At 39.7% G+C, this 16,989-nt stretch overlaps 1 protein-coding gene across 1 annotated transcript in view; it reads right to left on the reverse strand.

Moving 5' to 3' along the window:
- Positions 1-1,199: 1,199 nt before the first annotated feature.
- The window catches only part of SMC1B (structural maintenance of chromosomes 1B), a 34,046-nt gene continuing 18,256 nt past the window's right edge, over positions 1,200-16,989 (reverse strand). Inside the window, exons 15-25 of the mRNA XM_074901188.1 lie at positions 16,569-16,675; positions 14,778-14,919; positions 13,202-13,347; positions 11,948-12,101; positions 10,480-10,578; positions 9,406-9,562; positions 8,534-8,688; positions 5,946-6,097; positions 5,503-5,572; positions 1,636-1,746; positions 1,200-1,385 (exon numbers count right to left, since the gene is read on the reverse strand). Coding sequence (XP_074757289.1) covers positions 1,278-1,385; positions 1,636-1,746; positions 5,503-5,572; positions 5,946-6,097; positions 8,534-8,688; positions 9,406-9,562; positions 10,480-10,578; positions 11,948-12,101; positions 13,202-13,347; positions 14,778-14,919; positions 16,569-16,675 — 1,401 coding nt within the window. The 3' untranslated portion in view covers positions 1,200-1,277. The remainder of the gene's footprint in view (positions 1,386-1,635; positions 1,747-5,502; positions 5,573-5,945; positions 6,098-8,533; positions 8,689-9,405; positions 9,563-10,479; positions 10,579-11,947; positions 12,102-13,201; positions 13,348-14,777; positions 14,920-16,568; positions 16,676-16,989) is intronic.

Here is a 16,989-nt window from a genome sequence, read left to right on the forward strand (position 1 = left end):
ATTGATGTGGGTCAAAGATGTTTGCAAATCACTAGAGGCTGCTCTTCTAGTCATCCTTCACCCTGTTGTATTTCCACAGCTGAATTAAGGGACTGATGCTAACTCATGACTTGCACTCAGGGTAAATAATTTTATTTAACAAAGTGTGGCAGCAACATTAAGTATTTGATAAACATCTATCTCCAGTGTAAGCGGACACGTTTATGTTGTTGAAATGTTCCCCCAGGAACACATTCCGTTACCTCCTGCTCCCACCAGGCCTTCCTTGCACAGTAACCCCCGTCCAGACACCCCGTGTTGTGCACCACAAGCACAGCGTTAGCAACATGTTACAGAGGAGATGTGGTTAAGCAACACGGTGGACGAAGGGAGGGGAGGGTAACAATGGAAGAAGATATAATTACAACCAACCATAAACCAAATCAATCTCTTCACACCGGGGTGGAACACAAGCCAGAGGAAGTGATTTGAGCCCTCTCAAACTGGGTGCTGTAACCAACTTCTCTAACTTGGCTGCTTAGATGAAGCATGGCCAACACAAAGCTGAGGTACTGGCACAGCTACGTAACAACAATCTCAACTGGAAACCAATATCCTTCTTCCTAAGAACTTTTAAAGTTCAGCCTGTACAGCATCACACTCACACCTGCTTTATTATTTCTGCTTGTGGGGGGGGTAGAATACACCTCAGAGGTGAATTTTTTCCAGGTTACATCACACCTCTAGAGAGAGATGGTGAGCTTTTGTAATATTAACTCCTATTTTCTTAAGGTTGCAGTGGAAGATTTAGTCTCGCTGGGTGTCACAAAGGATGTGATATTGGGCAGATTGCAATATTTTTTTAAAAAAAAACCCATCAGGAAATAATCTTATCTAGAGGAAAATAGGTGCAGCTGGAACACAAAAGAGAGTGGAAAGGTCTTGACTAGTGGTAGCTGTGCACTGGAGCTGTCACTAAACACTTGTAAGAAAAGCAGGAGGCTTTTCCTTGCTGACAGGATGCTTATGCGAACCTCTACTCCTTCATCTTGAGGCCAAAAAAGCCCCAAAAGAGAAAACTTTGCATACCAGAATGTAACAACCTCTGGCTTGCTCTTATTTGTTAACCAAACTCAATCGGTGAACAAGTTACTTCAATATTTTAGAGAGGTGCTTAGTTTGAAAGGGAACCGCTTCTCTGTCACCCTGAACCAGCCCCGTTCCAGCTCAGATCTGTAACAGTCGGCTGTGGACCGAGATTGTGGCTGTGTCCACCTGGCCCTGAAGTCACCCGCACGTCACTGCGGAGGGGAACGGGGCGTGTGCTCTGTCCTCCCCTGCTCGCTGCTCTCTGGGTACTCGGTGAGATCCAGGGTCAGTACCCGGCTGAACATAACGTCATCGCGCTGAGAAGAGAGGATTGTACAGTGTAAAACGTTCCTGTTATCTGATTAACCATTTCATAAATAACTGTGAGATACAACAACGAGCTTCAGTTACCAAAACGACCTTTACACCCAGGCAGTACCTGCACTCACTTCTGAACACAAAGTAGTTCAAATCTGGCATCACAGCTATGATGCACTTAAGGTGTAAATCAGTACTTCAACAAAAACCAGCGTGTATTATTTAACAAAATCTTATAATAATTGTTACCTCTGGACACACTCCAATCAATGCATCTGCTTTGGAATAAAACTCTTCCTTTAGAGAAATAACTATCATTTGAATCTGCTCATGTGCCTGTTCTCTAATGAAACTTGATACCTTTGGAAAGAAGCCAAATATTTCAGTAGGTTAGTTCTGGCAGACTTAAACCATGCTCTAATTAGGGAATAAGGAGGAACTAAACCAGGTTAGCTGCAGAATTCATTAATGAAACAGGATAAAAATGAAAAATAAAATGGTTTTAAGACAGATACTTTGCATGTTCTTAAGACAACCCCTCAGATTTGCTGCTTTTTGAAACTGTGTAAGAAAATAATCATTCACTCCAGTGAATAAAATTACAGAAAAAAGCTGGTGTCAATGAAAAATATTTTACTCAAACTACAAAGAAAGGTGGAAATTCCTGAGTAAGGAAAAAAAAGTGTGAAAAGGTTGTTACTGGCAGTATACCAAGACCTTAAATACACCTCAGTTTGCTGCAGACATTACTTTTGGTGATCTGCAAAATAAAGATCCAAATATTATAAATTGGTAACTGAATAAGGCACTATCCCACAGTATAAATTATGCTGAATAAAGGAAAAGGAGTACATTTTAAATTAGACTTTTGTCTGCAGAGTTGTTATCTACATGATGTGGAAGTAGGTTTTTTTAATGGAAGAACTGCCTTTAGCGAGTTACATAATTCACACTCATTTTGCAGTATAATTACAACTACTGGAGATCTGCTTTAGTAAATCCTTACACTGAAAGAATGGAAAGAGTTCATTCTAAGCAGAAAACCTGAACACCAGTGAGTAGTACCAACATAGAGTTTTCCATATATCCTTTTTGCTCACTTGTGGATTTAATTTCTCTCTCTGAAGGTTTTGGTGCTTTCCAGTAGCAACTGCATCCCACAGGTAAGGGAAGAGATAGGGAGGAAAGACCCTGGCAGCAGGGAAACATTAATTATACTCAGATCACTGCAATTTTGCTTTTGCTCATTCAGAAAGGTAAAACGCCTCTCACATGTGCTTAAAGAATAATCCAACTCCCCTTAGAGCAATACCTAGAGAGATGTTGAAGCCAATTAAAAGGAATTTTTCTAGGAAGCTGCTATTTTGTCAGCCCCTTCCTGCAGGACAGCTGCTCTCCAAGCGTACCAGAGGTGGAAAGAGCTGCTGCCCTCTCAGCAACGCTGCGCCGAGGCCTCCCTCGGAGCTTACAGAACGGGTGGAAACCCAATTCAGCTTCAGGAAGCTCAGCTTCATTTCCCAGACAGAGGAGATGGGTCCCAAAAACTCAACTGAAGGTTTACGTAGACTACCGAGGCAATCGCAGGGTTAACCCTAATGTGTAATATAATCCAAGTTTAATAGCTCTTTGGCCATATTTATGGATGTTATTTTTATAAATATACATTAGACCAGAACTTGCAACACTTGAGCTTTCTGCACTAATGTTATTTTCTTGAATATACATCTTCAAAACACACATTCTTGTCGCTGACGTGTCAAATGAAATACGATACGTTCAGACCGTCCAGCTGCTACCCACTGAAGGTTATAAGCCTAGGAACTGTTTGCCTAACAACTGGTAATATGATCATCTTTTGTGGGCTACAAATGTGCTTTTTATCTGGAAAAAAAGAGTAACCTGGCATAGAAATGTGTTTTAACTGGGAAACCCAGATACGTGAAAGAAATGAGTTGTTCTTTGTGGCGTTCTGAAGAATGGTGCTCAGCATATTCTTAGCTCTGAAGCAGACATCTCCTCTGCCAGGTGTGTCAGCAGGAGCTGACTCAGGGAGGCAGACTCCAGCCAAGTGCCTCACGAGCTGCGTTGATGCAGCATTTGTTGTCTCTAAGGAAAGCTGGTAACATACGAAACATCACAAACCTCATGGACACGTACAGAATTGGCGACTGGTGCATCCCTAACTGCAGGAGGAATTTATGTGGATAAACGAAAGGCATCCAGGTAATGACCTGCAGTTTTGTTAGGCACGGCCTGGGATCCCTGCCCAGCTCCAGCCAGAACCCTCGAGTTTACATTCGTATCCAAAAGACCTCAGAGTCTGCAGAGAGGAAGGACTGATCACCTGATACACTGCAGCTTGGATGAAAGGCAAAAATGTGAAATCCAGCATTAAATAGTGTAATAGCAGACAAGAAAGGCAGTAAAGGAGAACGTGGAGGCAGCCTGCGTAACTCGTAAGTCATCAGCCATGACATATCTGACTCCAGAATTAAGAAGAACATTCAGAAAACACAGAACTGGTATTAACCCAGAATAAGGTGATCTTCAACTGCTGTGTCAACTTGTACGGGTCCTGAGTGAAGGCCAGCAACTAGACAAGTATCCCATTAAGCAATTTACATCACAGAAGTGTTTTGTGATCACTTGGTGTGTAATCTTGTTTCTAATTATGTCACTGAGAGACAAACCCTCAAGCTTGTTTAGTTATTTTCATTGCTCTCCCATTCTGGCTAATCTGTTGTCGCTGAAACATGCTGGACCGAGGTGAAACAAGCTCTGAAGTAGCGGGTGATGGGCGTCCCTCACGGACCTGCACTCCAAGGAATGTTAAGGAACTTGGGTTCAGGAAAAGGCTTCTCAGTGCTACGCAGTCAGTGATCTCTGAGAAGGAATTCTATCTGGCAGGCACAAGTAGTGGAGCTTCCCCAGCTGTCTACGACAGAGGTACCCTCCAAGTAAACTGTGGTGTACTCAGAAAGAAACTGAAAAAAGAGAGAGAGAACAAGGAAAAGAAAAAAAAGAAAAAAGAGAGAGAGAACAAGGAAAAGAAAAAAAAGAAAAAAGAGAGAGAGAACAAGGAAAAGAAAAAAAAGAAAAAAGAGAGAGAGAACAAGGAAAAGAAAAAAGAGAGAGAGAACAAGGAAAAGAAAAAAGAGAGAGAGAACAAGGAAAAGAAAAAAGAGAGAGAGAACAAGGAAAAGAAAAAAGAGAGAGAGAACAAGGAAAAGAAAAAAGAGAGAGAGAACAAGGAAAAGAAAAAAGAGAGAGAGAACAAGGAAAAGAAAAAAGAACAAAAGAAATTTGTTATATATAAAACCGCTCTTGTTTGTTAGGCTTTACGCTACACGACATCACTATTAATGCAAAAGTAGAAACACAGCTTGATCTCACTTTGTGTGGAAAGAAATGTTTCCATGGAAGAAAATCCAGGCACCTGGGGAGATCTTTCTGATTTCTCTCCTACACACAATCTCCTTGTACTGAGCCTCCTCCTCCCAGAGGCTGATATCTATCTTCACCGTTTGCATTCTATCCTAAGTTTTGTTCAGAGTGAAGAGTTATTAGCAAACAGGGAAAGAGAAATGGAGAGGAGGGCAGGAAGCAAATATTTTAATCCCGCAAGAATTCATGTGACTAAGCCAATGGGAGTGACGGCCCGTAGCTGGTGTTAATGTAAAAATATTTAGTAGGCCAGTTACAAGAAGTAAATACTCCAGTGATGGAATGACTTGATTTCAGCATGCAGGTACGCTCTTTTCTGCTTCGAGGTAAAAGCCTTCAAAATCCCAACCGAAACAACCAAGCAGCAATTCCCAAGTGCCCTCCGTGCAGGCTGTACCACGCGGGGTCACACAGCGTTCCTTCCCACGCTGTTCTTCTCAACTTCACGGGCTGGGGACTGGTTACAACACACTTAGATTTATGAATTTAGACCTAGCCCTAGTCTAACATCTCATACCAACTGTTATTTCAGACCTAAGCTAAGTATATTTTAAACCAGAAAAGACAGTGCAATCAGTCTCTTTACCCCAACAGCTGTAATGAAAAGCAGCCACCCTTACGAAAGATACCACTGTATGGTTGATGAAAGGATAAGGGGAAGGATCAACTTACTCTATCGATGTTTGTGTTATCCAGGGCAGCATCTATCTCATCTAGAACAAAAAAAGGAGCTGGCCGAAAACTAGAAGACAAGACAGTATTTTGCATTTAGAGGTAAAACTGGTTATTAACATTCTAATTACTGTAGAGATTCACTTACTCTATCATACTTTGATAAAAAGAGAAAGGGGGGGGAAGAAAGAGCGAGAGAGGAAAAAGGGGGGGGAAGGAAGCGCAAGAGAGGAAGGAAAAAGCGAAAAATTTTCTAATTCCTTTAGCGATTCACTTCCTCTATCACAATTTGGGAGACCTTTGCTAAGCCCTGCGGGTAAAGCCCGTGGTACCGTTTGAACGCCCCACTGCCGGCTTTTGAACGTGTTTGTAAGCGTGGCCCTCTGCCCCTTCCCGCCACCTCCTCCCGCACAGGCCCGGGCAACGCCGAGAGAGTTTGTTACCTGTGTACAGCAAAGACGAGAGCCAGGGCCGCCACAGCTTTCTCACCTCCCGACAGGCTGTCCATTGGCATGAAGCGCTTCCCCGGAGCCACGCAGTTAAAGCCGATGCCTTCCAGGTAAGGCTCCTCAGGATTCTCGGGACTAAGGAATGCCTGGAAACACAAACACTCCATTAGTAAACAGCGACATTTGTTTGTAAAATTATTAAGATGGATATTATTTAGGTTTAAGTACTGACTGAGCTGGTGGCAAAACTGTAAATGAGCTTCATTTGTAGGCAACACCTATGCATCTACACTGAGGAGCAGCACTCAAGCTTCCCAGTGAATATACCTTTGTTAATGAACCACGAGCTAGGAGGCTCAGTAACAGAACCCTTTTGGAAATGGCTTCACGTATTTATTTATTTTTTTTTTTTTTTTACAGACTTTCAACTCTTAAATCAAACTTGGTTTTATCATCTTTTACGTAATTGCTTTATTTTTAATTATTAAAATTTTACACTTCAAAAGCACTTTTGTGTTTGGAAGTAAATATACTTCAAAAAAAAAAATCAGACTTTTTTTTAAAAGGTGAGTTTTACAAAATCCAGCTTTGAGCTGGAGAAAGCTTTTCATGTAGGTAGGCTATTGTTTTACTTCATTTCCAAGTCCAAAAATTAAAAATATTATTTTAAGAGAATGGCCATTTTACCAAACCATTAAAAAGTATGATGGGTAAGTTAATTGCTACATGGTTTATTTCTCCCATTAAATAGAACAGACAATAAAATAAAACTATCTCTTCTCCTCTGCACAAGTGGACACAAATAAAAGGAAGATGTCCACAGCTGACACTCATTTCAAATGGTTCCTCTTGGATCACAGATGCAGCAGAAGAAAAACAAAATGTGCTTTGATTTAAAATAATTTCTGTGGTAAACAGTCCTGGAAGTAAGCTACAGTGCTTGCAGTCTCTTTGTTTTGTTGAATGTATGTGTATTGTCCTCCTCTCTGGTGTCATTGTTACGACAATATTTTTTGACTGTAGACACACCAAGTATCTCACAGTGAGCTCCCAGTTGTGTGCTGCTGCACGTGTCTGTGCAAGACGAAGTGTTGGGATGGGCACTGTTAGCAAAAATCATCGTGTAGTTTACGAGGGTACATTTATTCCTTGCTCATTAAGATAGGAAAGGAAGAACGTTTCTCTCTGCAGAAGAGGAATGGGGGTGAACCCAGCACTGAATCTGTGTATGTACAATTTCTTAGGCAGTAGTTTCTTTTAAAGTACTTCTTAACACACATCGTGCTGATGAAATACACTTTACTGAGCAATATATTTAGCGCATCAATGTTCTGAGTCCAGAATCTCTGGAAGTTAAAGTAACTCCTTGATCTATCAGTAATAAAGCATTATTAATAAATGTTATAATAATATTAAGAAATATTACGGAATTTTCACATTAAAAATTGTTAAGGTTGCTTAAAAAGCATCTGTTGCAACCACAACCTAGGCCAGCTCCTCTGATGGCAGAGCGAACCCTCTCCTTAGCTAAGGAGAGCGATGGCCACGCACAGAGCAACCATTTCTCCTTCGAGGCAATGGGACCAGTGTCCTTCAGCAGCTCTGTTGGCATCCAGTGGGCAGCTGTAGCTTCCCAGCTGATCACAGGATCATCTCCTGACCACTGTGGCTCAAACCAAGGCACAGCAGCACACACCTAAGGAACAAAGCACCCAACTCCTTATTTTTGACGATGCATCTGGGAAATCCTGGTTGTTTCAGAGTAATGCAACGTCAAGGCCTGCCTGATGTTTAGGGGAGAAGGTAGTACCCAGTAATCAGGAAGGAAGAAATGCTTTATCATTCTGTCCAACCCAGAAGCAGAAAGACTATATTAAAGGTATTTTAAGGTGTTTTCTGAATATCTGACTCTGAGGGAAAACACAAAATCTGAAGCTGAAGACAGACAAGAGCTCAAGCCTGAGCCCTCTGAACATTCAACTATCTACAGAATCTGACAGAACCAAAGCATTTGGGAGTTCCCTCTTTGCTTTTGGCATTCATAGTGAACACCAGCAAACATTACCACAATTGTGACACAATTCTTCCACAGGTTTCTTGAAAGTTGCAAACATATTAAGTCTATCTTTTTAAAAATATTTAAGTGGGGTATAAGGATCTTCAAAACCTCATGCGAGATGCCAGCAGAGAAATAGCAATTTATGATTTTTAGTTTTATCTATGCTCAGTGTTTTAAAATAGTTATTACTGGTATCGCTAGATCTGTAAACCAAGGTTATTTTTAAATTAAGTACTCAAATATATTTCGCATTTTTGTCATAATGATTTACAAGTCTGCTAAATACTTCCTGATTTTGTTAACACTTTCGATCACATTTCTCTGTCTAATGTCAAGCATGCCTTGGCGTGTTACCTACTCCTCCTCTGACCCTCACATTCTAAAAAGTCTTTATTACTTGTGTAATTTTCTTCTTCAGGACTGAAACTGTCTTTGGAAACCCAAAGTGTTACTAAGTTCTCTTACTCTAGATAACAAAGCATCAAGCAGCGCTCTGAGCCAAGAGCCTAAGAACATCACACACCTGAGCACTGCTGTTTCTGCAAAGCTTCTTGTAGATCTGATCAATAGCTATGGAGGCATGCTCAAAGCACCGGCTAAAAAGCTCATATCTCCTTTTTTTCACTTGTTCAAATTCTTGCTTGCACGTTCTGGCCTCCTTTCTGCTGGTCTCAAAAGCTACGAAGAAAATTACTGAAATTACTCCATAATATAAGCCTTTAGGCAGAACAAATATATATTGTGTATCACCAGGGAAAAATATTTATTGCAGAAAAAGGTTCTAACGCACACACATGGAGCACACCAGTATTATGAGTTTCCTTCCAGATTTCAAATGGAGGCTCCAAAACCAGAAAAGCTGGGGTGTGTTCAGTCTGCTCTGTGCCACATTTGCCTGGAGCAATGAACAAAATTCTTCTCCTAATTCCTCCTGGAAGCTGGGTGGCCTTAAGCAGCACCACCAGCATTTACCTGGTAGAGCCTCAGAACTCCTGGGTTTCCTTAGTATGTCAATGTCTGTGATGCTCTTTGAGGATACCAATAATTTTGTATTAATGCTCATGTCTAAGTTCTGGACAATATATATATATATATATATATATGTTCCTTTAATCATAAAACTCTTTAAATTTTTTTTAAATAATTGAAGTCAGTAATTTTCAAAAAAATAAGATACTTTATGATGTTATTTGGCCAACAAAGTATCTTTGCAATCATTCAAACTGTATTTATTACATGTTAATAAACCGTCTACATATAATTACAAAGACAGCTGAGGATAAACACTTAAGCACAAAACAATACTGTAATACCTGAAAGAAGCAAAGCCAGAAAGAGGAATTGCAATTAGGGTGAAAACTCTCAAAGAGATTAGTATGAAAGACTCGGTGTTACCATCTATTGAGGCTTGGAACTTGTCCCGAGCTATCTGTAATTTCTCTACTGCTCTCAGGTTTGGAGCAGCTGTCTTCATTAAAGTATTCTCTTTAGATTTTATTTCCCGCTGCATCTGGTTCAGATGATCCTCTATGTCTTTATCAGACTCTAGGTCCTAAAGAAAAAAATAAAAATACTTGAACAATAAAATTTGCTTTTAGGCCAAGACATTTCAACATATAGAGCAAGTACTCATGGCTTCTGGAGGAAGTACCCCACTCATCTAACAGCTTTAACTGGAAACACAACAAAACACAAAACTTAACTAAGTCTTAGTTCTTGGAATAAGTTTACTATGTCCTAAGTATTGTTCCACAAGACCTTTAAAAACATAAAATTCCCTTCAGCCTAGAAGTCTGGGTTAGAATACAAGACAGGAGGATGACTAGCTGGCTTCACAACTTGATTTGTGAAGAAAACCTCTAAAGACAAGTTCTTGATGAATTCTTCGAGACAAGTTCCCGTGATGACAGAGTCATCCCTTGCTCTGTACACAGCCTCTGACATTTTTTTCCTTATGACTAAAAAACAAAAATGACAAAAACCTGCCGAGAAAATGTGACTGAATGGACTGTTACAGATGGAAGGACAGTAAGCCTCAGTCTCTGAAAATAGTACAGAGAGAAGGTGGTACACCCCCCTGGCAGCCAAACACTGGTTTCTAGAGTTTTGAGTCACAACCTCTGGTGCTGGAACTTAAAGGCAGAAGGTGAAGAGGAAGGAAATTTAAAAAAAAAGAAAAAGAAAAAATAATGAGTTATATTGTTATATTTACTATTTCTCCATTCTCTTTTTATGGTTTAGGTAAGCTTTAAATTAAAATCAGTTATATGGAGAACTGACCCATCCAGAAGTCCCATACACTGATGCGATGCGTGATTGCAAAACCAAAACACACACACATGCACTTAACAGTGTTTTTAGAAAGTTTCATTTAAAGGCTAGGGTGAAGGAGAAATAATTCAACAAATAAAATACTTTAAGTAAAACCAGAAAACTCGATCCCTAATCATTTCAAACAGAAAAGGTTACCTTCAGGTCTTCTGTTAGGCTGCTGTAGTCTATCTGAACTGCCTCTTCCCTTGCGTAGATACTTGGTGTAGTTTGAGTGTCTTCTGTTTCAGTTCCTACCTATAAATATGAAGGACATTCCAGATCAGCAATATGACAGTTAACTTTTAAACTGTTGAAAGGATATAAAATGAGAAGACAGTGGTAAGATGGTATGAGGTAAACTCATTCTATAGCTCCTCTCCTAGCCAAAATGGAGTTAACAGTAATTTAAGATCTAAGGAGTCTAATTAAAAAACACACCTTTTAAATGAAGATGAAAGCATCTGCTAATTTCAGGTTGAGGCTCAGATGAAAGCAGCAGTAATTTATTTGTAATATGTTTAGAACATTATGCATACTGTAAATCTGATGGGAAGGATTTACGTTCCCATGATAACTCAATCCCCTTTCAGGGAAAAGCTCTGAGGTGTGTGAGTTGAGGCATTTCTTCCACTCTTTGGCCTCAGGAGAAATGAGTAGCTTCAGCTCTGTATGGCATAAGCAGAGTATCTTCTGGACACCACAAGCTTGGATTTCAGACAGCTACTTTTCCCTGAACAAAACACGTGCTTCATGTTATCAGGCCCTCGCCCAGAACCAAATCTCACCGGTCTTCTCAGTGCTAGTAATTAGGAATCTAAGTTGCTATTCCTACTGCTCATCTCCCTGGTTTCATCTCTTCCTTATCTATAAACAGCGAGAGCTGAGCTGCCTACATACTCCTACGACGAGCAGTTCATGTCCTTTCCCTTCAAAGACTGCCCACCTCACGGCCTTCATTTTATCTCCTGACCCACTCACTCATACCTATCCTCCAGAAAAGTACTTTTCTAAGGAATGGGTTCAACAAGACTGCTTCCGAATTCACAGACTTGTTGCAAGTCCTTCAAAACCCTTTTGTAACAGTGGAGAAAGTTTAATTTCTCCTCACAAAAGATACACTGGAAAAAGAGGGAAGACTGAGAAAAATAATGTGGTCAATCCTCCGATAGCTGGACTATTTCTATTTTAGCCTATCCCTGATTTCTGTGAATATCTACATCTACTGAAGAGGATGATTTTAGACAGCATTTATAGTATGCACCATTAACCAATTATTATTATTATTATCCCAGTTCATATACATGCCACATTTCTGAATTGACTCCTGTGTGTCCTCTTACATATGTTTCTAGAAGACACCTTCATACCAATTTTCTTGTACCACAGCAATTTCATGTATTTCACAGGAATACATTTCAAGCACAAGCAAAATTACTTGTGAACAGTATTTCTGTCTACAAAAATAAACAAAATCCTTCCCTTGAAGGGATGAGGCCTGATCACATGAAAACAATGTATTTATTTGAACATTACTGCATAAGACAGCAGTCCTGTAAGGGAAAAACAGCTTTAAATTCAAGACTGCTTCTCCGTGATATCTATCTTCTGAAAACATTTTAAGTACCTCTACTTCACTGATGTCATCCAGCGATCCAGACAGGAACTTTATTTTCAAGTCCTGCACCTTGCATTCAAGCAGCATATTATGTCGTCTTAACCTTTTCTCTTCCAGAGAGGTTTCTAGAGCTGTAGCTTCCTTTTGTAATTTTGTCGCTTCCCTGCGTGCGCAAAAGGCACAAAACAGAGAGCAGAAGCATCACTGCCAATAACATCCACAGCCATACAGCATGAAAAACAGTTACCGTGCACAAAGAGGGCTGTTTCCTCTATAATCCCCATCAAACCTGAAGGAAAGTGGCACTTAACTTCTTCCCAAATTACTCAAGAGGGAGCTGGGAACGGACAGGGCTTCAGGATATTGCCAAGTTCACACTACAGCATGTTCAAATATCCACCTTTCCTAACTACAGCCAAACTCTGTTCTGTTCAGCTCTCATCCATTTAAAATTTAAATAAGGTATCTTTTAGATTTATCTACTTGAAATACACCTTGATTCTTTGCAACAAATTCCTTTGATAGCATCAAGTTGCCAAATAAGGCAGAGAAGTAACAAGTCTTACTTTGTATGCTTAGTAATATATTTTACAGTGTGTAATTTTAACAATCTGTGAGTTTATATAAAATTCCACAAGTTTAGCTTGCCACACTGTGTCAACATGTAGGTTTTTTGAACATCAAGAAGACTCCTTATTAAGGGATATTAAGCACATCAATAATAAGCAAGCATAAGCAAACTGAAATATAAACTATCCCCAAAGCAGCTGATTTAAGAGAACAGTAAGGACAGAATAGGGACCTAACATTAATATTAGTTTAAGGTATCTAACACTGGAAAGGTCTGGAGAAAATGAGAAGACTGAAGTCAGAAAAAAATTCTAATTAATTGAACCATCTGTACAACTCAAACATATGAAACCACCAGTAAACTTAACACGACCCCCCACACCCAATCGAGTTGTAAGCTAATACAGATTCATCACAAATCATAACGAGACCTAACACGAGGTAGATAATAAAATAATGTTACTCTATATGGTTTATGGGATGGCTTTCATGAAATAGCCACATTCACATTACTTTTGGGAACCACAATTTGAATTAGGAACACTTTTTAACTAATGCCGATGGTAAATGCAAATTACCATGTCCCTAATGAATCTTTCACATGAAAGCAGAACCAGAGAAATTTAGAATCACTAAAACTCTTCTAAATATGATCATGTGAATCATTTTCCCATGAATACAATTAGTAATTACCTGCTAAGAGTTAATGCCGTCTTTCTGAGCTCTTCAACTTCATTCTGAGCTTTTACAACTTCAGATTTATGAGCACTTAATCTAGTCTTAAGATTTTGCTGTTCTTCCACAATTTCATTCACTTTTTCTAGAAGCTTTTCCTCACCCTGCATAGAAACATTTATGTTTTTAACCTTTCAACAAAAAACTTGATATGGAATCTTTCTTATTAGAAAAAAAAAAAAAAAAGGGTTAAAGTTTAAAACTGTTACAATACATTCAAATGTGTTACAGCACAAAATCTGAAAGGCACTGGGAAAATAGCTGATTTTATACATAGGAAGATCCAGATGTTTTGTACACACAGGCACAGCCAGCTCTGGATTTGTGACTGTACCAGACTAAACTATAAAGCCCTCAAAATAAGGCAGGAATCTGAGGATGCCTAAAATCTGTGGGCTACTCCCTTTTCTTCAGTTAGTCCCTCAGCCCTGCAAGAAGGAGCCCATCTACTGTGTTTCTACAACATATTTTGCAACCCCTAAGGTAACTCGAAATCCTTTGAAAAGTTCATTGAAGATAAATCCTGAGGTAATTCACAGAGAACAAGGAATCTGCAGAGGTACTCTACAAGACTCTTCCTCTGCAAAACCCACGCCACTGCTAAATTGCTAGAAATTAGATGATAAAATACAGTAAAACTAACGCTACATGCAGGAAGATGTGGTCCTTAAGGGACTGGTATTATGGCAGCCTCATCAAGACTAACCAGTGTTGCAGCATGCGAACAAAGTACCTTCAGAATTTAATACAAACAATCCTTCTCCAGGAGAAAAACATCTGAATTTGCTCCCAGTTCTGTTTCAGAAGAATTACACACACAGGCATGAAGTCAGGCATGTTTTGGGGTGTGACTAAGTGTCTATTGTTTTTCCCCTGCATCTTTAAAACCCATCTTCTAACATTAAAATAAGAGTTCAAATGATGCATGTGGGGTTTTTTTGCCCACTTTGGGGCAGTTTTACATTTCGTTTTTGTTTTTTATAGAAAGCACTACCACACAGCTTTTTTTCCTTCACTCTCCAGTGCCCCACGAGTGTAGTTTTTTTTAACAAACATTAACATGACAAAAAATTACTTACAAATAAAGAACCCTATGAAGGAGGAATCCATACATATTACTTCAACTAAAAGTCTAAACTTCACAGAATTATTTTAAGTGGCTGTGAAGCACCTTAAAGATGCACCAGAGTTGTTTACTATTACTCATAAAATCTTCTAGACTCTCAGCCACATGCAACTAGTTTTATCTTAGCAATATGATGCCTTTTCATAGAAACTAAACACAGTATAACACTGTGCATACAGTAACCCCCAATTTTTTTTTTTTTTGGTAAGCTTATTTTGAATAATTAAGTATCTTAATATGACAGGTTATTCCAAGGTTAAAATGACAATATGCAACTACATTTTTTCATTTACAAAGTCAACACTGAATTAAGCTCTAGAAGAATTACTCAACAGCATCAACTTGCTTTATTCGAAATTATAACTCAATTTCCTCTCAGTCCCAGAGAGAGCTATGGTTTGCAGTTACCTTCTGTAGCTCGATAATCTCAGCTTCATCTTTATGAATGGTCTCCCTCAACTTGCTGACTGCGTTTGTTAATTTTTGTAGATGATCACGATTATATTCTAGCTGAATGTTTAGTCGTGTCTTCTGATTTTCAAACTCCAGTCTAGTCAAAGTACAGTATTTCAAACCAACACTTACAAAACAGGCTAGAAACTGTCATTTGAAGTTATTACAAGAGGCATTTTCACTTTGGCTATTTGGATAGCATTTTTCTATCTTCTACGTGAGCAGAAAAATTTGCATACATTTGGATCACTGATTCCACTACACAACATCCTGTGGATATACTGGAAGTTACAAAAATACAGTTGAGAATAATTCAAAAAGTACAACGTAAAGATATAGTATGGCCACATTCAACATGGAAAGTGACACTAAAACTTCTCAGTATCTCAGTATGAGTGATACAGCTGTAAGGGATGCAGACAGGAGCTGGGCAAAAGCTACACTGATGCTGGGTGTTTATCTGGTGCCTGCGCTCCCCGCTCTGCCTCCGCAAGGCTCCCTGACACTTGACACCTCTGTTTACCGGAATATTCTAAGGAATTTACCTCAGTTGGGAGATGGCAGTTAAGAAACATGAGGCCAGACCTTTTTAAGCCATGTTCAGCCTTGCTTATCACCTCTCAGCTGAGATCTGTGTGTGTCTGTAGGGATATAATGGCAGAAACTTTTTCACAGGCTGCTGTTGAGAAAGGACTGATGTAAAACTAAGCGGCTGTTCACAGAAAACTCTCCTCTCAGCTGTTACCATCTGCCTCTGAGCTTTGAGCTTCCCAAATGACTTACTACTAGTCTGCATCTGTTGTTCAGGCACAAGGGTTAGCACAGCCCCAGCTCCAGGCTTGTTACACCTGGGCAAGGTGGCACCACAGCACAGGCTTCCAGGGCTAACGAAGGCAAGTCAGGGCGCAAGTCAGGGCACAAGCAAGACCAAGGCCACGTGTGCAGCGTAGCACAAGGCCATGCAAACTCCCTTCGTCGTTCTATTACTAACTTCTTACACCTCACCAGACTCCAGTTCTTGCAAGCATAAATAAAGGATTAAATCACTTCGGCCAGCAAGTGCTTTACCTGCGACTGAATGCCCTGGGCTACCACCTCCCTGCAGCTGAGCCAAAACCATACGTTTGGCCTCATTTCTCAAAACCACTCAGGGAGTCTCTCAGCAGCTGAAGAGGTGGCTGAAAGGACAATGGAGTTCGGTGCATGTAGGAAAGATGTCTGAAAATGCCTGTAGTACAAGGAAACAGTTCATTGTAACAGTCTCATTCTTTGAGATATAAATCTTCGGCCCTGTGATCTGTGCCTGTTTGAGGGGAATACCAGTTGAGACTGCCTGGGAGGAAATCAAGATCCTGTTTTCTTTAATAGTATGTTCCCAAATCACTGCATCTTACACCCAGTCCTCCTTGACGAGTTTTGATAATGAGTGAGCCTTCATGGCATCCTCAATTTGTGATTGAGCCAGTGTTCAATGGGGATTTCAGAAAACTGTTCTTTACTTTCTTTTTTCTACAATAGCAGTACCAAAATTGTAAATTTTACCTTTCAAGTTTGTTGCAAAATGTTGCTGACTAAAACTAATAAATCCAAACCATAGCAGTGCAACTACAAACTAATCCTTGCAGTGGTAATAACCTTCTACAGCCTTCTAGGTTTCTGTGGGATTTCCTGCGATGGAGCTACTCATTTACCTGTGTCCCTAATCTAATACAAACCGCTTTTTCACATTTCAATTACAAACACCACCTTCTCTTATCAATCTCTTCTTGTTGTCTCACATGTTCTTGTTCATACACACGGATATTTTCTATACCAATTTCTTCACAGAATTCCCGGAAAACAGCATCTTCAGTCTTTGAATAAAGAGAAACAGAAAAAAAAAATGTTTATGCTATTTTGCAGCTCGAAGAAGTAACACATTGTACAATCACTTCATGCTACAAGCTAGATTTTCAAGGTGCTTTAAGAAACAGCAAGCTGAACTACTGAGAAATAATCAAAACTTGACATTTTCAAATAATAGTTTCAGTACAAATGCCAGACACCAGGTATATGATCTGCAAAAGGTAAACTGATCTAAGCTCTTCTTGACAGCACCCGGGCATTAGAGTCATCACAGTGTAATCAACCTCCCTGGTGTTGTCTGTTGTTCCCAGTCAGCTGAAGA

The sequence above is a fragment of the Athene noctua genome, chromosome 3 (genome assembly GCF_965140245.1).
Source record: "Athene noctua chromosome 3, bAthNoc1.hap1.1, whole genome shotgun sequence".
NCBI lineage: Eukaryota > Metazoa > Chordata > Aves > Strigiformes > Strigidae > Athene > Athene noctua.